This window comes from Acomys russatus, chromosome 22 (genome assembly GCF_903995435.1).
Source record: "Acomys russatus chromosome 22, mAcoRus1.1, whole genome shotgun sequence".
Lineage (NCBI taxonomy): Eukaryota > Metazoa > Chordata > Mammalia > Rodentia > Muridae > Acomys > Acomys russatus.
This window is the reverse complement of record NC_067158.1, coordinates 52,579,861-52,603,289: the sequence shown is the minus strand read 5'-3', so window position 1 is coordinate 52,603,289 and position 23,429 is coordinate 52,579,861. Positions and strand designations below refer to the sequence as shown.

General features: G+C 46.9%; 1 protein-coding gene across 3 annotated transcripts in view; it reads right to left on the bottom strand.

The window, feature by feature from the left end:
• The window catches only part of Tbc1d1 (TBC1 domain family member 1), a 195,835-nt gene that overhangs the window by 96,861 nt on the left and 75,545 nt on the right, over window positions 1-23,429 (bottom strand). Inside the window, exon 1 of one of the 3 annotated variants that reach the window (XM_051165266.1) lies at window positions 18,515-18,681. The exons of the other annotated variants lie outside the window; for them this stretch is intronic. Coding sequence (XP_051021223.1) covers window positions 18,515-18,544 — 30 coding nt within the window. The 5' untranslated portion in view covers window positions 18,545-18,681. Of the gene's footprint in view, window positions 1-18,514; window positions 18,682-23,429 lie in introns of those variants that run through there. 3 annotated transcript variants of the gene reach the window in all.

The following is a 23,429-nucleotide window of genomic DNA, read 5'->3' as shown; positions in this document are numbered from 1 at the left end:
CTCAGGCTATACGGTCGACAGTGCTGAGGAGCATCTCCCACTGCCACAACCCACCATTATCTCTTTTAGGGCGTGTGTGTGTGTGTGTGTGTGTGTGTGTGTGTGTGTGTGTGTGTGTGTGTGTGTGTGTGTGTGTGTGTGTGTATGTGTCCTCCTCTAAGCTAGGGCCCCAGCTGCCCGTGTGTGTGCGTGTGTGTGTGTGTGTACACATGCACACAAAAGCCATCTCTACCATCCCAAAGCCAGTTGAAATGGGAAACTATAGCCAGTCTCTCATTTAAAATGACAAAATATAATTCCATTAATAAAGTAAATTCTGAAAAAAAAGAAAGTAAATTCTGAACAAAACCCAAGTGTCTATTAGCTATAGTAACCGAACTGGTTTCTGTATGACATAAATTCAACAATGCAAACAATGCAAACAGCTCTTTCCAAATGTTGAGTACACAATTAAAGTCTGATGAAATTTATTGTCCAGTTAGTCCTTGCCTATAACGTAATCCAAAACAGAAATTGACAGGATTCTGAGTATTTTCAACCATCAACTTCGTGTCCTCCTGGACAGCTGGAGCCCTTGCACGCTTATGTCACAAGTAAACTGCTTGGGTTGTGTGTCACATCTGACAGTCATGAAGGCACAAGGCTCTTTCTCATTCTAGATGCTTTTCCATCAACTCCCAGCACCGAACACTGCAAGACTCTCTCACGCCAGATGTTGCCCTGGAGATCATATCAGGTCTGATTTATTTCCACAGACTTTAACATCAATGGCAAATGAATGGCAGCTTTTAGCTTTTCTACCTCACAAGAGTAAAGCAGAAACTATAACACTGCTTCACTTCAACTCATATATTTACGTGAAAATGCCCCAGAGTGTTACAGATAACCCATGTAGGTTAAAATGGAAACAAAACAATAGGCTTGGATTCCTAACTTTCCTTATAGTTTGGGGCAATGTGCCCAACAGCTCTTCCCACACCCTCTTAAAGAAAGGCCACACTTCTGGCACGGCGTTATTCTTCACACCGAGGCTGGGGAAATAGCTAGTGGAGGAAGAAACCGGCAACCAAGAGAGATGGCAGCCTCGACCAGGCAGTGGCGGTAAAGACTGGGCAGCAGGGATGAGTCACAGAGCCGGTTCAGATTAAAACAAGCGAGAACTGGTAACTGCACAGGAGAGTGCCCGGAGACACAGAGGGCAAAGGAAAAAAAAAAAAAAGAAAAAGAAAAGAAAACAAAAACTGGAAATCTGATCACAAGTCATGACTTAATATTCATGAGTCCTTTTTTTAGGGTGATGTATTACTGAACAATAAAAAGAAAAAGTGGATACTGTGCCACGGGTGAGAGCAGGATGCTGGCTTGTACAAACTAGCTCCTTAGACCACTGTGCTACAATGGCCAAAACAATGGAATTGTTTTCAAGATAAGTTTTATTTTTAATTTAAAACCTAACTATGTCATTTCTCCTTTTCTTCCCTCCAACCCCTGCCATGTACCACCCCTACCCACTCCCAAACTGACCTATCTTTTTCAAAATAACTAGTAATAACAAATGTGTATGAAAAGCTATTGTTTCTTCCACATATTTTTATCCTAAGATATTTTTTTGCTGCTGTGCATACATGATACGTAAAGGGGCATCCACACGCCACAGTGGCACGCAGAGGTCAGGCACCAGTTCTCTGTAATGGGCTCTCTCCTCCCACTTCCATGTGGGCTCTAGGGATCAAATTCATCTCCAGCCTGTGCAACGTGCACCTTGACCTGCTGAGGCATCTCCCCGGCCCAAACCAGACATACCGCTAAACAGAGCTGAGTGCGGCTACATGTGGCAAGCTCTGGGCAGCATTAACACAGTAGTTTGTTATTTTCATATGCGGATGGTGTGTTCCCCTATACTTTACACGTTAGTGCTACAATCTTTAAAGGGTTTAAACGTTTTTGAAGCACACTTTGGGGGTCTGTGTGGTAGCACAGCCTTCTTTAACTCTAGCACTTGGAAGGCAGATGCAGGGGGATCCATCTGTGTGAGTTTGAAACCAGCCCATTTTGGAGCACCGTCACCAGTCTTGTCAAAGTTACTGTCTACTGTAGTCAAGGAAGGACTTCTAGAAAGTGAACAAGCTAACAAATACAAAGTAAAAAAGTAAAATCCTTCAGCATCAGGAGCACATTTTAAATTATAAATAAGTTGCAAATACAAAAACCAACCAATAGAAGACAAAAGCCTCTCTCAGCTGGTTAAGTACCCATGGCAGGCTCAGCTTGCCAAAGATTCACGTGAATGAGACTTAGGGACCTGAGTTGGCTGGATGTCTGGACTAAGCCCACAGAATGACCTGGACATCCAGAGAATGAAGGAACAAAAATCCTGGGGCATTAGGAGAAATGTCAACCTCGCATCAAGAGAGGGGTCATGACCCCACAGCCCCTCTTGCTGCACGGGTTCTGGTTTTAGAAGATGTCAAATGCAGCAACAAACGTGCTGTAAGGTCTGCAAAGCTCTGAGTAGAGAACGGGGAAGGAGCCAAGGACCCAGAGATAGTGAGTGACATGCTGATCTGTGATCCAAATGTCACCCGGTACCCAATAAATATATGTCGTTTCTGTGTCTTTTTTTTTTTTTTTTTTTTTTTTTTTTTTAAGGAGTCGGGTTGGGGTGGCGGGCACCGAGAACCTTCTTACAGCCTCCACCTTCAAGGGCCTGCTGAGCACAGGGCATGTGGAACTCAGTTCTCTCCCCTCACTGAGGGACGCTGACTTCTTCACAGGATCAGATACTCACTATCAGGAACATTCCTCGAGAACCAACGCAGAAACCAAGCCTGACAAGAGATAAGGAGACTGCAGCCGCCAAGAGCTGCTGCTGGGAACCAGCCCAGGCTGGCTGGCTCTCCCATGCCAGGGAGCACTACAGCGCAGCCAGAAGCTTCGAGACTTCTGATCCACCCTGCCCTCCCCCCAATAAAATTCCATCTATCAAGAGGGAACTAAAGTTTCTGAATCCTAAGGACACTATCCAAAGTGACACTCTGCCTTGGTTTACAAGGACAAGAGGGAAAATAACATCAGAATAAGCCCATGGAGGCAGGGCTTGAGCAGTGTATGCCTAACTGCCCCCTTTAGATGCAGTTCGTATCCCCTGAGGAGCTTTAGCATCTATTCTCCAAACCCAGCAGAGGGCTTCGGGCTGCTTCAGCTGGGCCAGAGGATTTGGGGGTGGCTGTGTTCCTCTATAGCTTGCCACCTTCCCAGCTCTCAGCAGAGGACGGGCTCATTTACAACTCTCTCTCTGAACTGTGTTCTAAACTGGACTCAAATGCCCAATCAGCTCTTTAAGGAATCACCTGTGTCTCAGGCACCTTGGCCTTCAATATCCCAACACTCTCTCTGCCGGGAAGCAGGTCTCCTTCGTCACTCCCCGGGTCACCCGTGCTCTCTAGGGGACCAGGGCAACATGTGGCTTCTACTCATTTCTCCTTCTCTCAACCTTCAGCCATGAGGGTGCACACTATCCATTCAGTCCTCAGCGTGAGCCCCATCTCAAGTGCTGGTAAAGCGTGCGAGTAGTCCATCCAGAGCCCAGCAAGGCCCTGACCCACCCAGGCCTCCTCCACCTCTGGCCTCACCCAGAGTCCATTCACTGTGCTCGCCACAAAGTGTCCGGAAGCACGGTTCTCATGAGTCAGATTTCTGTTCACGGACCCTTCTCTCCAACCCGTGTGTGTGTGTGTATGTGTGTGTGTGTGTGTGTGTGTGTGTCCCCTCCTCCAAGCTAGGGACCCAGATGCCCCGTGTGTGTGTGTGTGTGTGTGTGTGTGTGTGAGTGTGTGTGAGTGAGTGTGTGTGAGTGTGTGTGAGTGAGTGTGTGTGTGTGTGTGTGTGTGTGTGTGTGTCCTCCTCTAAGCTAGGGCCCCAGCTGCCCGTGTGTGTGAGTGTGAATGTGTGTAAGTGTGTGAGTGTGAGTGTGTGAGTGTGTGTGTGTGTGTGTGTGTGTGCGCAGCTCCCCTGCACACAGCCCTCTCTCAATCCCAGGCATCCTGAGGCTCCCTCCATGTCTTCACTCATGCAGCTTCTTCCATAACTCCTGGATGGGACCCGGCACGCACTCACCTACCCTGCTCATCTTAAAGATGGAGGGACAGGCGGGCGGAGATGTAGCAAAAGGCTAGAGTGATGGGCACCAAGTTACAGAGCTCAGGCAGAGAGAGTCAGGCCTCCCCAGTCAGAGCTGTTTTCCCAGATCACAGGGCCTGCTTTGCGCTGGGATGAAGTACTCTTTGGAACCAGACTTTTTAACTGGCTAAAACTCTAAGTTAATAATAATAACAACTACTACTATTACTGCAACATATGCCAACAACAACATATGCCCGTATGTCTAGAAATATGTTGTGGGGGACATCTCTGGGACCTGAATCTTACCAGTTTTTCACTGTATCCTTAGCAGCAGGTGCTCCCAGATAGCGAAGACCTTTGGCATCCACCCTGGATCTGCATGAAAGGCTTGAGGCAGACTCACTCTTTCCTCCACTCAGCTGCCGGTCTACTCAATACAGATAAAGCTTGCAGCCCTTAGTGCAATGTGAAAACTCACACCTAAACCAGCAGGCAGGTCCTCCGGGACACCGCGGCCCTTTCTAAATACTCACACACAAAGCGTATCTATGGCTCCCGGACAGAAAACAACAGTATATGTGTGGGGCACGTGTGTGTTTGCTCACGTGTATGTGAAGGTGTGCGTGCACATATGTGCACAGGCTTGAGGAAACCAGAGATCACGGCTGGGCGTTTTCCTCTATTGCTCTCCACCTTTTAAAATTCAGTTATTTTTGTTTTGTGTGATGGGTGTTTTGCCTGCATGTATGTTGGTGCACCACAAGTGTGCAGTGACCTCAGAGGTCTGAAGACAACTTCAGATCCCCTAGAAGCGAAGTTAGAGACATTTGTTAGACACCCTGTGGATGCTGGGAACAAACCCCAGTCCTCTGGAAGAGCTGGGAGTGCGCCTGTCTGCTGAGCCATCACGCCAGTCCTCCACCTTATTTTTGAGACAGGGTCTCCAACTGAACTTGGAACCCAATAACCCGAGACGAACTGGACAGGATAGCCAACGAGCCGCGGAGATCCTCTTGTCTCGAGCCACCACCCCACCCCAGTGCTGGGATCACAGGCTCGTGTCACTGACAATGAGACCCCATCTTCATGGGTGCTGAGGATCAGAACTCATGTCCTCATGCTTAACACAGTTAGCCCTCTACTGACTAAACTATCTCCCAGCCCTCTGGAAACCACTTTTTAAAAGACAACACTAGGGCTGGAGAGATGGCTCAGCGGTTAAGAGCACTAGCTACTCTTCCAGAGGACCCAGGTTCAATTCCCAACAACTACATGGTGGCTCACAACCATCTATAATGTATCTAATGTCCTCTTCTGGCATGCAGGCGTACATGCATGAACATAAATAAATAAATTTTTTTTAAAAAAGACAACACTATTTAAAAATAGACAGCCATCTACAAGCAATTTTTTTGTTTGTTTTGTTTTGTTTTTTGAGACAGTTTCTCTGTGGAGCCTCGGCTGTCCTGGAACTCTGTAGAGCCTCCATTCCTTTGCACACACCTGACTTCTCTTAGAGGTCACGTCTCACTCTGTACAGCATGTTGGATTTGCATAATAATGTATCAAATTGCACAACAGACCTGGAGCAGGCAGGACTTTTAGCAAACGTCTAGAGTCACTACAGGGCTCCACTGAATGGGAGGTGACTGCAGAGCACCGGAGTGGAGCTGCGGGCACTCCTGGTCTAGAACACAAAGCCTGTCCTGGGAGGACAGCCACCCACACAAGGAGGACAGCCACCCACACAAGGAGGACAGCCACCCACACAGCACAGCCTCAGCAGACTCACACACTAGAGAGCTGCCTGCGTGCAATGTTCCTCACGCACACCGAAGTCAAGCGGAACAGACCAAGACGCCGGGCTGATGCAAATTCCTAGGCATTAGTCATGGATTTCGAGAAATGAAAATATTTTAGAAATCCTTCCACTCACTTGGAAACTTGGGAACATGGCTATTTCTGGAATAAGAAGGCCTTGACTAAAGTACATATATTAGTAGGATTTCATGCTTACCATATAATTTGTCAATTGAAATACAAGGAACCAGTAACTTATTACTCATAAGTGAGTTTTTGTTTCTGAAGTCAATTTTTATAAGTTCTCGTGTTTTATATTTAGAAGCTTACATTGTATGTTTTTTTTTAACTGACAATAGAAACAGTCACAAATGACCGTAAGCAAATATTGTCTCAAAGATCTGAGGTTATTTTCACCTAATGACTGGTTTCCTTTGGGTCCACCCAGTAAAAAGAACTTCCGCAAAAATACCATTCTTGGCTAATTCTCTGCCTTTAGTGGGCCTGCAACTGTGAACTTCACTGAACAAATAAACTTCCTATTTTTAAAGTTTTCCAAAACTGGAGAGTCTACGCCTTTGGTTGGCCAACTTTTTCTAGTTTAAAATCTTGGCATTAAGAAATTCTTAACGGCATCCTGAGAGAGGAAAAAGGCCAGAAACGATGGAGCGCTCTGCCTGGGCTCAGGAAAAAGGGGAAAGCGCAGAGCTGTGACCTTGGACAAAGACATTCAGGCTCCAGGTGGCAGAGACCAGTGTAATTTCTCTGCCCCATTTTCCTCTTATCTGATCTAAATGACTTGATGCCTGACGGGAGCATCATGTTCTTGTTCCGTCCTATGGAGCAAGAGCACCACATGACAAAACAACAGAAACAAGTCAGGGCCTAAGCCTGAGCGCAAATAGACAACACCAGTCCCGGCAGGTGTGTGTGTATGAGTGAGTGGGTGTGTGCAAGTGTGCATGTGGGAGTACACATGGTGCACACACGCAGAAGCCAGACGAGGGTATTAGAGGAAGTGCTTTGCTACATTATTTCTCTGCCTTATGCTTTTGACATGGGGTCTCTCACTCAACCCAGAGCTACACTCGCAGAGAGCCTCCTAACTCTACCCCACACAGTGCTGGGGTCACAGGTGTGCACATGGTATACCTGGATTTTACATACCTGTTAGGGATTTGAACTCATGTCTTCGCACTAGATCACCAAGTGTTCCTACCCCCTGAGCCATAAATGAAAAGGAACAGAACTAGGCAGCTGCAGTTTCTCTACCCACAAACGCAACGAGGCAGTGTTGAAGAATCACACTTATGTGCTTAATCTGGCCCAGAATTGTTCCATACTGAGCAGCTAAATGCTAAGTAGACTGAAGGAGAGCTATTTAGCCCCATTTTACTGACATTTAGAAACAGTGAGACAGAACTGACTCCAAGGCCTGGTCCCTCTTATTGGAGATGGATGACGTTTATGACTCTTGCCCGAGTTGCAATCACAAAAGCAGATTCCAAATGCTCGTAGATCAGGAACTGGGGCCTAGGGAAGTCAAACACACCCAAGCTGAAGAGACTGACTGAAAAGACGTGGCTATATCAGCCATGTCTGTAAATTTGAGCTAAAGAAAGCTTAGCAAGCCACGTGTGCTGGTGCAAACCTGTAATCCCAGCGCTGAAGGTCTAGGTGAGAGACCGTGAGTTCCAGGCCAACCTGGGCAACAGAGAGACACATGGGATGAGGATGAGGAGAGGAAAGGGCAAAGGAAGGAGAAGAGGAAGTAAAAGGAAAAGAAAGGGGAATGGGGTGGGATCCAGTCACCAATCACCTCAGAACTGGCCTCTTGGTGCTATCTCACTGCTCTTCACATGATAGCATTAGTGTCACAATTACTCCAAGAATCAGGTAAGTTATGGTCTTGACTTCTCCCAAAATAATGCTGGTACACATAAAGTGTTCAGAAATGCAACCATTCTTCCTCTCCTTGGTGTTTTAGCACTAACCCAAGTTTCCTGCCCCTTAAATGTCCAATGTAGGTAATGCTTTTCCAAACAAACCCTGCCACCCCATTGGAGGGAAGGAAATACATTCCACATGCAGCTCCTTGCCTATGAGTCTTCCCAGAAGCCAGAGAACTAAGTGGACCAGTGTGTCACTACAGCCCAGAGCCAGGGAACTACTTTCTCTGCCACACTGAACTCCAATAGCTCTTGCTCTGCAAAGATTCAGGCCATACTTGCTCCCTGCACACGATGCTCTCCTGGACCACAGGGGCCTCGTGTTTATGACAGACAGCCGTCGTAAGTTAAAGGATCTCTCTCCACTCACCCAAACCACTACTCACAATTCCTACCTACCTCATCCATTTTCCATGGCCATCTTGATCTGAAATTCAGATGTATGCTCTCAAGTGATTAAGTAAAGTATGAGGAAATACAATACATTGCTTCAAAGACATGCAGAGCTTTGACTCCTTAGAATAGCTTGAGGAGAATGCAAGCAAATCAGCAAGGCAATATTAGTGGATACAAAACCCAGAGACAAGAGATTTGGGGTTAAGTTCAGCCACAAACTGGCTATGTGAACTTAGTGACCAAAACTGACTCCATCACTCTGGGTGCTGGTTTCCTTATGTAGAAAAGAACAAACGGAATCACATTCAAGGCTCTACTCCACTTACTCTGAAAAACAGGCTAAGTTCCACTGGAATGGCCACACCTGAGCCACAAGCGTTAACAGGATGTGCTGGGATAGAAGAAAAAGGCCCCTTCAGTTCTGACTCTATTCAAGTCCCAATAAGTTGGCTAAAATAATAGGCCTTCCCTGAGATTAGAAAAAGACTGGAGTCAGAGGTGCTATCCACACTACCAAGGGTGGAAAGCAACTTACCCAGCTGTGACACCTAGGAAACACAAGAATGTGCAAGGGGGTGCAAAGATTGTACGAGCCAAAGGACCAGTACCTTTGCTGTGACGTCATGTCTCCTAGAAGTGAAGGTCACTCGTGATATCTCTACAATACATTTGTCTAAACAAGACCTGAACAAGAACACCAAAAGACATGTAAAGGATGAAATCTCACGGGGGTACCATCCCTAGACAAATAACAACACGCAACTAAAGGATGCTCAGAGTGATGCCGGGTGGTGGTGGAGCATGCTTTTAATCCCAGCACTGGGAGGCAGAGGCAGGTGGATCTCTGTGAGTTCGAGGCCAGCCTGGTCTACAGAGAGAGTCCAGGACAGTAAGGCAGTTACACAGAGAAACCCTATCTCGAAAAAAAACAAAAAATAAGGATTCCGAGAGTGGGAGTAATAGTAGTCTTCCACCATGGAGAAGCCCCCAATTGATTACTCAGCACCAAGTGGTTAGCCTTGAAATCATACACATGTAATACTGAAATGCATTCAGCAGGTCGTACTATGTGTTTATGCATATATTTATATTAACATATATTATATATATTTAAAAAGAGGAGGCCAGGGATTTGAGAGGGAAGTGGTGCGAGGAGGAAAACATATGGGATGAGTTGGGAAGAGGAAAGGGGAAAATTATAGGCAACACAAACAGGACCTGATGATTTAAAAAGAAAAGAGCACAGAAATGTGAGTGGGTAGGAAAGGGGGGGGGGTAGATCTGGGAGCAGTTTGGTGAGGGGTTGGTAAAGATCAAAGTACATTGTAATAAATTCTTGAAAGAACTAATAAAAAATTAGAGGGATAGAGAAAAAGAAAAAAGACCTGTCAAAAACACGGCAAGGGGTTGAACGCGTAGCTGTTCTCAGACTGTGGGTAGAGATATCAGGGGATTAAACAAACCTTTCATGGGGTCCCCTAAAAACATCAAGAAAACACAGATATTTACATTATAACTCATAACAACAGCAAAACTACTTATAAAGCAGCAACAAAATAATTTTATGGTTGGGGGTCACCACAACACCTAACTGTATTAAAGGGTCCCAGCATTAGTTAGGTTGAGAACCACTGGGCTAGGGAGATGGCTCACCAATGATGAGCACTTGCAACTCTTGCAGAGGAACTGAGTTCAGACCCCAGCACCCATGTCAGGTGGCTCAAAGGCACCTGTAACTCCAGCTCCACAGGATGTGATATGTGCACTCACGTGCACATCCCCACACACAGATAGATAGATAGACACATACATTCACAAGGCAAGTGGAGTTAGAAAACGATCCTGGATAAGTCAGGCATGTTAGGAAACCTTGACTAGTGGTCCCTAGCCATGCTTTTTTCCCATGACCTACCCAGCCATAACCTCCACTTACCCTTTCCTGAAGATTTCACTCAGAGCTCGTCTTCTAGTCTCCCCAAAGCCCTGACAGAGCCGTTTACACACAGCTATATTCACATTACAATTAATCTTCCTTCAGAGATTAATTCTTCTCATCGGCCAACTAAACTGCAAGTTGCTCAAAGGATGGGAGTGGCACCTCCTCTCTGTACCCACAGCGCCTAACGCTGCACATGTGCAGCATCCACTCACCTCAACCACCCATCCAACCAGGTTTCTAAACAGTCTGCGTTTGCAAATGGTCTCCTGAGTTTCCTAAGCATATTCTGATGTTAGTCAAAAATAGATTTTATTAACGAAAGAAAATAAAGAACAAACAGATGAGATGTTCTTCTTAGGATGAGAATACGGGGTGAGCAAAATGAACTTGGGCAATTGTGGGTGACGTAAACAGCTCACGCACCTCTTGTCATAACACACGACAGATGTAAAACAACCTGCACAAAAGAATCCGAGTGCACCCCCACTAGGAAATGATCTTCTCGTGGGTTTTTTCCCAGATAAATCTAACAAGACCATGTAGAATACTGCATTCCTATTAGGATTATCAGAATCTAGCTCGCTGCTTTAGTTAGCGCCATCTTCCTTGGAGAAACACGGGCACCATGTGATAGAAGTGGAAGCTAATAGAATGTGCCAGCTGAAGTGCAAAAGGAAAAGCGGAGGTCACGTAAACCAGCCTGTCTACCATGGTGAGCAGAAGCAAATGCTAGAAACCAAGAATGGGCCGGGTACGGTGGCACACGCCTTTAATCCCAGCACTCGGAAGGCAGAGACAGGCGGATCTCTGTGAGTTCGAGGCCAGGCTGGTCTACAAAGTCCAGAGCAGTCAAGGCTACACAGAGAAACCCTGTCTCAAAAACAAACAAAAAAAAACAAAAAAACAAAAAACAAAAAACAAAAACAAACAAACAAACAAACAAAAAAACAAAAAAAAAAAAGAAAAGAAAAGAAACCAAGAATGGAATGGAAGAAGGCTGGTTCCGCTGTCGGGGAGCACACAGGCATCAGCATTTTGTCTCAAGCTGTCTAGACCTTCCTCACCACCAAGCTCTGAGGACCCTGCCTTATTTGATACAACCCAAAGAGCCCCTTTTGGTCCTTTGTCCCTGGCCCACCGCATTCTGCAACTGTCCTGCTGTCAACTGTCGCCAATATAATGCGTGTGCCACAAAAAATATCTCTTCTACTGTCACAAAAAACAAAAACAGAATTACATTTACATTAGACCACCAAACCCAGGCAAGGACACAGAACAATCAATAAGCAATTTCCTTATTGATGCAAATAGATATGCAAAATGGAAGAGAGTTTGGACCTTCCTCACAAAAGTAAATGGACTCTTGCCATATAACCTGGAAATGCTCCATGGTCTCCACCCAAAACAGTAGACAATGTATGCCCACAGAAAAGCCTATAAGCAGGTAACAGTAGCTTTATTATTATTACCAAAAGTTAAATACAACTAAGGTCCTCTTTTAGAGGTAAATAGGTCAGCTACAAAACAGCCAAATAATAGATTATTATTCAGCAGTAAAAAATGATGTACTAAGCCTGGGTGTTGGAGGGTTGGGGTTCGATTTCCAGCACCTACATGGTGGCTCAAAACTGTTCATAACTGGAGTTCCAGGGCATCTGATGCCCTCATCTGACATCTGCAGGCACTCACCTGGTATACAGATGCAGACAAAACACACATATTCATAAGATAAAAATTAAAAAATAAACAAAGAAGTAGAAAGGTCTATTACGAGATAGAAGGAGCCAATATGGAAAGGATATATACGCTCAGATTTCCAGTACACGACGCTCTCTATAGAAAAAAGGATACAATGAAAAGCTCTCTGCTCACCACAGGTTCAGAGGGGAGAACGGACACAGCACAGAGGGTTGCGAAGGCAACTGGACTGTTCTATAGGACACTGACACCTGAAGGAGCTCTCTCTCCCTTCTGTCCATGCCAGAGAGGGCCAGCCCAGCATGGGTACTGGGAACAGGACAGACAGCAAGGAAGGTGCAGGCAGGGCTAGGCAGGAATCCTCTGTGTCTTCCACTCCATTTTTCTATGAAACAAATACCATTTCCTTCCTATTTGCTCTGTGCAGCCCTGACTGCCTTCCACTCCCTATGTAAACTGAACTACCCTCCACCTCTCAGTGATCTGCCTACTTCTTCTTCCCAAGTGTTGGGGTTAAAGGCTAGCATTGTGACATCTGGTTCTAATTCCACTTTAAACATTGTATTTTTCCTGGGTGGTGGTGGCACATGCCTTTATTCCCAATACTCAGGCGGCAGAGGCAGGTGGATCTCTGAATTGGAGGCAGCGTGGTCTATAGAGTGAATTCCAAGACAACCAAGATTACACAGAGAAAGTGGCTAGGAAAATAAACACTATTTTTGTAAGGGAGAGGAGGAGGCAAGATATCATCTTAATCAAACACTATTCCAGGGCTGGAGAGATGGCTCAGCAGTTAAAGAGCATCACCTGCTCTTCCAGAGGTCCTGAGTTCAATTCCCAGCAACCACATGGTGGCTCACAACCATCTATAATGTGATCTGATGCCCTCTTCCTCCATACAGGTATATATATGATTGAGCATCCATATACACTAATTTTTTTAAAAACCACTATTCCAATTTCTAGACTGTGGTAATATCCCAATGCAAAGTTAAGTACAAAGAAGGGTGAAGACCAAGGACTATCAAGTCACCACATAAAAGATTCAAATTTTTTAAAAAGGTGCCAGAGTATTGAGGTACAAACATTTTCCTCTACTTTGATTCCCTAGACAGCCAATTTCAAGATGACTAATTTTCTTTTTTAGGTTTCTCTTGAGGCTGGGAGAACCAAGTGAAATCATGGCATGTGTTCTAAAAAACAAAAACAAAAAAACAAAAATATGAGATCCTTGTTATTCACAGTGTGGCCCCTGGACCTGGAGCAGCCGTATCACCCAGCAGCTTGCTAGAAATGCAGTACACAGGGTTCCATTCAGACCCAGGAAACCACAGCCACATCACCTAGGACACCCAGGTGACCTGCACACACTTCATGCAGTGGTAGGAGGCGTCCCGTGCTGGTTTGCACAGTGTTTGCAGACTTGTAGAAGAGCTGTGATGCTTACATAACTGCAACACAAGGCATCTCACATGGTGGACCAACAGCTTAAAGTCTGAGTGAGGGAAGATTACTAAAGTCCCTCCAGGAGCCCCAGTGCCCCGCCCTTGATAAAACGACAGCTTTTCTGAAGGAGGCCACACCTCATGGGTGTCCAGATGCCACCCCAAGCCTAGCCGCCTACATGGGACGGCGGTCCCCACACGGTACTCCAGACTTTCCCCATGCAATTCTAGCAGTCTGACGAAACCAGCCCCACCCTTTCCTTTCCGTTACTCTCCACTCATCCAACAAATGAATGATTAATCAGAGGTGCCTCCGGAAAAGGACGGAGGACGGAAAGGTTTTGACAGAAATGGACTACTAGGGCACAGACACACGTAGACAAAGATGAGTTAGTAAACTCAGCCAAGAACAGGCTATGATTAACCTTGTTTCTCATGCTGAGACCTGCTCCGGGCTGTGTTCTGCTGGAGACAGCCTTCCACTCAGCATCCCTCCACTCTCTCTTCGTAAGAACAGACTACACTTGCGTTATTAGCCCAGGAGAATCTGCACCACTACTGGCAGAGATAACGTCTCCCCGCGGCTGTACTCAAGCGTGGCTTACCCCAGCTATGCTTAGCAGAGGCAGCACATTTTCCAAGTTCAAGGGATGGTTTGACTATTAAGGAGTTCTTTACTCTTTATTAAACTTAACCAACCACTAATTAAATGTAGAAACGTCTGTGCTTGAAGGACACATCTCAAGGACAGACCAACGTAGGACTGACATCAAGCAAGACTGCAGTATTGCCTGATGAGCACCTCCTAGGACAGTGGCTATGCTGTGTTCTGGTAAACCGAGGGGCAAATCCAGCTGACCGCTGGCAGCTAAGGTGGCCTTGCTGCAGCCTGCAGGGAACCTCAAAGGTGAGTCAATATAAGCTGGGAGCCAGGACAGGACTTGCCTGAATGCTGTGGCTGCAAACAGCTGATCAAGGAACAAGACGCGCTTGTAGTCCCGAACAGCAGATTGCTCCAGGAAAGCAGACTGAGCCCAGCCAGCCGGCCAGATCCTTTCAGAAGCTGGAGGACAAGGATGCGGTCGGCCTTCCTCACGAGTCACGTCAGGGCTACCACCATCACCCAACAGGGACGCAGCTGCCCAAGCACAGCCCAAGGGGCCCCACTCCTTCCATTCACAACATGCATCAGTGGACACCACCACTCCCTCCCCACCCATCCACTGGGTTTAAAGGTAATTCCAAACCCAGGCCAGGGTTCAGAACTCCCATTCCCTGACCTAGAGCCAGGGACCTGGGGTCTGCCTCTCTGTACCAGGTCTGCAGCTGGGCCCCAGAGCAAGCTGAGGGTACGGGGTCCACGCCACCAAGGCTCCACACCCTCTTGGTCTACTTCTCTTCCTAGCACTGACCACCAGCTGAAACTACCTTGCTCGACTATTTGCTTCTCTCTCTCTCCTGATTAGAAAGTAAAGACCACAAAAAGAGGGAACTGCTCTGCCTCTCCACAGCTGAACCCCCAGCTCCTCACAACAGCCCAGCATTCAGCAGACGCACAGTCCGTACCTGTGTGTTACATGACCTATTGACAAAACATGAAAAGCCTGGCTTTATTATTAGCAATCAACTACTTATTCAATAAATTATTCCTTTCATAAATCATCTTAAAATATTTACCTTATAAAACTTAGGTATGCCGGGCGTGGTGGCGCACGCCTTTAATCCCAGCACTCGGGAGGCAGAGGCAGGCGGATCGCTGTGAGTTCGAGGCCAGCCTGGTCTACAAAGCAAGTCCAGGGCAGCCACGGCTACACAGAGAGACCCTGTCTCGAAAAACCAAAAAAATAAAAAAAATAAAAAAATAAAAAAACTTAGGTATGAGATGAACATGGTGGTGTATGCCTTTAATCCCAACACACAGGAGGACGAGGCGGGAGGACAGCCTCCTTGAGCTTATGGGAAGACTGCCCTCGCCCTGACAGAAACACACAAAAACTTCAGGAGGCAGAGGCCACTCAGGATTATATAGGGAGATTCTGTCTCAAACAAAAAAAAAAAAAAAAAGAAAGAAAGAAAGTCTTCAATGTGCACACTTTTTAAAGGACAATCCTCCCGCATAAGATGAACCTGTAGAACCTGAGTATTCCCTGGCACACAAACAGCATCCAACATATACTTGCTGAATAAAACGACTAAGCCATGGAAAATAATACATGGCACAAATCATATGCAAGTACCTTGAATTTAAGATGCAGCAAGTCTGCTTATTTTTTCATTTTCATATGTAAATTGGTATACACACACATACTCAAAAGTCTGTGGTACTAGCAATAGCCCTATTCACAAGCTTTACGGCAGGTACAAATCCAAGTGGATTTTGTTGCCTGGCAGATTTTCTGAGGTCAATTTTCACTAACAGATACACAGAGCCAAAGAGTCAATCAAGAGACAAGCTCAAAGCTGCGGGGCTTGAGAGGAAACACCTGCAGGTTTAGTCTAAAAACTATAAAAGCTTGAGAAGTTCTTTTGTACTTATGAAGGGGGAGGGGAGACAAGTACCCCAGGAAGATTCAGGAAAAAACTGTACTTAAAGCCCTGCCCCATCTTTTATTCAACGCACAGCCGCGCCCATTTGTGCTCTAATTCAGGACCCAGTGAAAGCAGGACAACGGTGTGTTCATTTAAAACAAAAACCAGCACCAAGAAAACCTCTTCAACTCCCCCCTGCTCCCCCCCACCTAGGTTTTGTTCCTTCATGATTAAACTGCGCTCACCGGGTTACAAAGTCACCGTCCACACAAGGAAAATGCCAGCTCAGGTGTCCCTCTGCACCAACACCACTCACTCCCCTTTCCTTCTCAGCCAGGTGCAGAGCTTCGGTTCCGAAGGTCAAAAGGAAAATAAAACGAGCTGAATGGTGGGCAGGTGTTGTGTGAGGCCGTGCCTGTGTGCACCTGAGCGATCCTGGGCACCATTAAACTGAATATAAACGCACACTAGGATTATGCCCGTTGCATGTGGTACCTATGCCTCTGTCTTCTGAGACCACTCCCTACTTTAAAATAGGAAGTCTTCACCATAAACCAAGCGCAGGTCTGCACGGGTCCCCGTAAAATGAATGCCACTCTTACAGTCTATGATCCCAAGTCGCTTTCTTGCTTGCTTTGTGGGTTTGTTTTAGTTTGATTGGTTTTTGTTGTTGAAACTGAGTTTCTTGAAGCCGAGACTGACATTACTTCCCTATATAGCCGAGGACGACCCTGAGCTCCTATTCCTCCCTCCGCCTCGATGCTAAGATTACAGGTGTGTACCACCACACCCCAGTTTATGAAATAAACTGTCAAAAGTTACATTCTCCACTGGCAAAATAACACTGGGTGAAAAAAAATAATTCAAGATGCGATTTATAATAATTGCACCAGCTACAGGAATGAATGAATGAATATGAATATATATATATATATATATATATATATATATATATATATATATATATATATATATATATATATATGAATTGCCGGGCACGGAGCATACAACTTTAATTCCAGCAGTGAGAGACCAGATTAAGTGCTGGTGGATCCTGGCCACCTAGCTGGTTCTAGGCCACCCAAGGGTAAACAGTGAGCACCTTCCTCAAAAAAAAAACAAAAAAAACAAAACAAAAAAAACACGTGACAGCTCAAGAGAAATTTGCTCTAGAGACGCTGATTGGGTTTTTGTTTTGTTTTGTTTTGGCTATTGGTGGCCTAAGGTTTTAACACCAGCTCAGGAATAACATAATTCAGAATCAAAATCTATGTACTCGGAGTACATAATGTGGCTGACTGAACTCTTCCGAAGGCAAACAAAGGTCCAGCTCACTCCTACAGTGAACTGCAACTTTATGTATGTTCCAGAGAAGTAAATAAAACTGAAAAACACAGAAGCAGCAGCCGTTTTAAAAATGAGAAAGAAAGAAATAGCAGATCTTTACAATTACTCCTTGCTGATGTTGTAATAAGACATCTTTGTGAAGATCAAATTTTCCCCTTGAGCATGATTTTAGACACCAACAACAAAGCAACTCAAGTCTGCACCTGAAGAATATACATACTCTGAATCACTTCATAAGCTATATTAATATTATTTTTAAGTTTAGCATTACTTAGAAAACCTTGAGATTCTTTAAAAGCAAAAATGTGGATCTCATTTTCCCCCCAATGGAAAACTATACTTTTTGTACAAGTTCGTTGTTTTTTTGGGGGGTTTTTTTGTTTTTTTAAAACAACCCTCTCAATGCACCATCAGCTGCTTCTGGAGGCGACTCTGGTGGAACATTGTTCCTTGGTGTCATCTCATAACTAACCCTTATCTAGTTTCTGTCTCCATTTTATTACCTAAATTACAGGCGAAGCCACATCTGCTCCCAAACAGGTATTCAGAAAAATGTAATTAGGAAACACACACAACGCCTCACATCGTAACTGGAGATATAACACCCACCTAATTACTATTTATAAAGGATCAGAGGCGAGCTAACGGGTTTAAGTTATTTTACACACACACACACACACACACACACACACACACACACACACACACACGTTATCCACAAGAGGAGCTGGGCGTCTTTCGTGGGCGGGAGCAACGCATCAGTCAAAACACATACAACCCAGCAAGACTGAAGGAAACTCTGGCAATTCTGCCAACTTTTTTAGTTTAAGCAGCCGTGCGCGGGCCTGGATTTCTAAGGCTCAGTTCTGAAAGCCGGGAGTGTTGCAGTCATAAAACTTTGTGTAGACAGAAAGTTACATTTCACACACGTAGTCCTCGGAGCCTGTCCTCTAGAAGCTCCAAGAAAAAAGGCTAAAAAGCCAGGCAACACCCTCGGTGATCCACCCCTGCCACCCCTAGCAGACGGGATCTGGGAGGGTAAAGTCGGTCCCACAGTATAGACCTACAACCTGGGACTCAGGCTGTGCCTCAGTCTCCCCAGCTGGGCAACGGGAGCGAAGCCTTCTGGGGAGCTGGCTGGCAGGGTGTGGGGAGGAATGAATGAAAAGTAGTTCCGAGCTCGCTTGAACGGCCAGGCGTCTGCCCGCCCACCACCCACCCCCACCCCCGCGCCGCGCCCGGCAGTTGGAGGCCCCCGGCCCGCGGTAGCTCTCCCCGCCGCCGCCTACCTTGGCCACCCAGCTGAACAATGGTGACATCGCGGGCCGGGCGGCTGCTCCTCTCCCGCCGATCCCGCTCACACGCGCCGGCCCGTGGGCCTGCTGAAGGCCGGGGGCGGGCTCGGGGAACGGCGGGGTGCGAGCATCGTCCCGAGACGGCGGCTTGGCGGCGGGCTCCTCCCCTCCCCGCGCGTCACAGCCCGAGAGGTCGCGCCGGCCGGGGCAGCGGGGCGAGAAAGGGAAGTGGGCGGGATGCGGGGGGGGGCCTCCTCCGGCCACGCCCCCCGCAGGGCACGCCCCTGGCCACGCCCATCCGGACCTGCTCACGCGGGAAGTTGAGATGTGCAGGGGTCGCCCCTGTGGACGCCCGGGGTGCTCAATCCCTGGTGACTGAGGAGGGGTACGACTCTCCAAAAGTCCCGGCCTTTTCGTACAACTTCTGAAATCTTAGTCTCTCGGTTTCCTCCTCTTATTTCATTTAAAAACTAGAGTTGGAGAGAACGCCAGGCTGCCCTGCTTTCCTTGTGGTAGGGGGTGGGGGGGCCTCTCTCTCTCTCTCTCTCTCCTCCCCTCCCCTGCTTCTCCCTCTCCTTTTCTCTTAATGTTATGTCACACAGATTTGGAACGACTGGCGGCCCAGCTTTCCAGAGTTTGCTCCTACCCCCGGCGGCATTTTCCCCTAACTTCTCGGGATGACTGGTGACGAAAGGGCCAGCCCCTGATACTTTTACGTAACCAGAAGTGTTTTTCTTGGCTTGGTAAAACCGGCTACTGAGGCACAAGTGGAGGCAGGCAAAGGGCCGCAGGTAAGGGTCCCTTTACAGACCAGGCGGTGAGGCAGTCAGGTGGGGCAGGCCGTCAGATCATGGCTGCTACAAGGGTAAAACTAACTTTCCAGTCCAGACGCTCCCAACTTCCACGTTGAGAAAATAAAGTCCAAAGGTCAATAGTGTCCGATGTACTGATGCACGCATGTATCTAGGGCTTGCTCACAATTCCTCCGCCTACTGGTCAACCCAGCCCCTGAAGCCTCTTCTTTCCACTTTGTGCATGGTATTCAATATAATTTTTAATATTTTATTAATTTATTCATATTACATCTCAATCGTTATCCCATCCCTTGTATCCTCCCATTCCTCCCTCCCTCTTGCTTTCCCCCTACTCCCCTCCCCTATGTCTGTGACTGAAGGGAACTTCCTCCCCCCTGTATATGATCATAGGGTATCAAGTCTCTTCTTGGTAGCCTGCTATCCTTCCTCTGAGTGCCACCAGGCCTCCCCATCCAGGGGATGTGGTCAAAACTGGGGCACCAGAGTTAGTCTCCAAATACCTGGTATTTTAGCAATTGTTAGTTCTCTGGTGTCACTTAACAAGTTGTCTTCAAATTGAGCTGCAATCGTCAGGCTTGCTTAGGGGGGTGTTGGTGGCCCAAGGCAGTAAGGTGGGGCTGCACATACCCCAGGCCTGGATGGGACAAAAGAATCCACCTCCAAGCCAACACAGAGTTGCTCCTTTGCTTCGGGACCCATTGGGAGAGTTAGACCTCCAGGGCTCAATGACTTGGCATTATCCATCACAGAGCTGACCACTCTGCACCTCAGCATGAGTGTCCCAAAGAGGGGAGTGGGTCCTTTTGTCAAATTAATCCCAGACGTGACATCTCAGCCCTAGTGTGTTTTATTTCTCAATGCAAGGAAAGAGGCAGGTTCGGTTTGAGGGAGATTGCCCTAAGAGCATGCAAAACAACCAGAGAGAGTTTTGCTTTCCAGGTGAAAGGAGATAAGCCATAAAGGCGTGGGCAAAATCAAGAGTGATAACACTTCAAGGAAGGCTCAGAGTCATTCAAAAGGAACTTAGGCTCATCCCTGGGATCTGTGGCGCCTTCATTCATTAATCAGTGACGTCCCTGAAGATCCCCAAGAGGCACAGACAGGGAGGGATGCTCAGCCTTACAGCCAAATGGTCCTCCTGTTATCCACCAACATTCTGGATAGAAAAGAGCAAAGCTAAAAGTCCCATTAAAGCAAGAGCCTTTTCCTGTGACCTCACTACTCAAGGTGTGGTCCATGGACTGTCAAGCCATTAGAAGTACAGAAGCTCAGCCTTTCCCAGTCAGGACTTTCATTACGATATGTATGTTTTGGCCTTTGTCCACAGTTGCTGCCTTATAAGCCCTTTCCAAAGGGCAGCTGTAGAAATGAATTTCCCTTCCCTAACAGAGATCACAGAAACTCTTCCCCCCCCCCCCCCCCCCGCTCCAAGACAGGGTCTCTCTATGTTAGCCTTGACTGTCCTGGACTCACTTTGTAGACCAGGCTGGCCTCAAACTCTCAGCCATCCACCTGCCTCTGCCTCCCGAGTGCAGGGACTTAACTGCTTGCACCACCACACCTGGCATCACAGAAACTCTTAATCTGCCCTCACATGCTTGGATCTGGCCTTAAAGAGCTCTGACCTGTCTGTTCTTGTCCAATAGCAGGTCAAAACAAACAAACAAACAAAGAAAACCTCCCTCATTCCGAACGGTGCCTGCCCCATCTCTGGAGGAAGGACTGCTGCCTAGAGAGGCCGTGAAGAATAGCAACATAGACAAGCCTTGCTGGGTCTCCCCAGCCAGTCTGTTAGTAACCATGACCAGGTAAAAGGGGGCTCCATAAAACCCAAAGGACAGGGCATAGCCTGTGGATGGCTGAGCATGCGGAGGCTCCTGGAGAGTGGTGGGCCTAGAGAAGGCAAGGCATTTGACATGCCTGCCCCAGAATTCACTCTGGCATTTTATTCGTACCTTATAAAACATCGGTTTTCAACCTGTGGGTCTCAACGTATCCTGGGTATCAGATATTTACATCCGCAATTCATAACAGTAGCAAGATTACAGCCATGAAGTAGTAACAAAATGATTTTATGGTTGGGGGTCACCACAGCATGAGGAGCTCTGTTAAAAGGTCGAAGCGTTAGGAAGGGTGAGAGCCACTGCTGTAAAGAATCCGTTGATCGCCTGGGATTTCCCTGAATTGCAGCAAACGGATGGAGCCTAAAGAGGCAGGTGTGGGAACCTCAGTTTACAGACAGGTGGGTCAGATGGTCGGGTGAAACTGATCTGGGTTGGGGGAAGGGCACGCATGTGTATTCCCCCACCAGTTTGGAGGCTGAGACGGGATCACAAATTCTAGGTGAGCCTGGGCTATATAAAGAGCCTGTCTCCGAAACAAAACCAAACAGATAAGCAGTCTGGGGTTCCAAGTTGGCCTCTGATTGGAGGCAGGGCATTTTAAGGAAATCTGTTGTATCTGACACAACCAGGCACACGGCCTGGCCTCCGGACTGAACTGGATTAGAGAACACCCAGCCGGTTCCCTCGGCAGCAGTATCAATTGCTTCTCTGCTGCTGGGGACAAAATCTCCACAGGCCACAAAGGCCGGTGTAGATTGTGGTATGAGGGTGGAGGAAAACGGGCAGCTTGGTTTTTTTTTTTTTTTCCTTAGTTGCATGCAGTGACGAGTTCACACATTAAGAAATATGTGAGACTCATTAGCGTTGGTCTTTAAGATGTATCATGACTGCCGGGCGTGGTGGCGCACGCACTCGGGAGGCAGAGGCAGGCGGATCACTGTGAGTTCGAGGCCAGCCTGGTCTACAAAGTGAGTCTGGGACAGTCAAGGCTACACAGAGAAACCCTGTCTCAAAAAACCATTAAAAAAAAAAAATGTAACATGAATGAAATATAGACCAAAGGACCCTTGAGAAAATAGTTCAAGTGATCTTGGGATGGTGGGAGCTACGGTAGGAGGCGGGAGCACACTGGAGAGTTTAGATGTGAGTGGATAATATGCACGGACAACGGTTGACGCCATCATATTCTGTCACATCAGCCCCCAAAGTGAGCACTCCAGAGATTCGCAGCATCTAAAACCACTCTGGAGCCGGGTGTGGCGGCGCACGCCTTTAATCCCAGCACTTGGGAGGCAGAGGCAGGCGGATCGCTGTGAGTTTGAGGCCAACCTGGTCTACAAAGTGAGTCCAGGACAGGCAAGGCTAACACAGAGAAATCCTGTCTCGAAAAACCAAAAATAAAATAAAAAATAAGTAAAACCACTCTGGAGAATGGATGGGGGCCACCCTAGAGTTGTCTAAAAACATTTGAAGCGCCTTGGACTAAGCTTTCTGCCAGAACAGATGAGGCCAATAGAGTTTACACAGCATTCAAGGGAATGAGGAGTTAAATGTTAAACCATATGCGGTGGTGCGTGCCTGTGATCCCACCTACTGCGCAGGCTGAAGCTCAGGGATCCTGAGTTTGAGGCCAGCCTAGGTAATACAGCAAGAGCTTTGTAATTAAAACAAAACCCTAGCATTACTCACAAAAATTAAATAAAAATAAAAGTGGGGTGGGGAGCAGAATATGCCTAAATGCTGACTCCTAAGAGTTACAAAGAGGAAGTGTACAGACAGGTGAAAGAGCGCACATGAGGCTTCATTGTTTAAGCCTGCACTCAGTGCTCCATTTGCATGTATGCACCCACGGTCCAGGCTCTGGCACCCTGTAGTCTGAACTTACCTAAGGTGCATATACTCAAAGGCACTAAATGGAGGTTCCCAGACGTACCCCACTGAGCCAGATCTTTGGCCTGTGCTAGGAGTGGACAGAATACTTCTTTGATGGGAAAGCAGGGTTTTTTGTTTTGTTTTGTTTTGTTTGTTTTTTGTTTTTTTTTTTTACATTGAGTGGATTTGATAGGGACTTGTGGAACATTAACCGCTAAGTATCTTGGGAAATTTTTTAAAGTTTACTGGCAACATGCAACTCTACCAACCAGGGTGCAGAGAGAAATTCTCTGTTGTCTGGAATTGCATGAAAAGTAAAGTATTAACATCACACACTTTACCCAACCCTGGGTGTCTAGCAGTCAGTCACTTGTCATG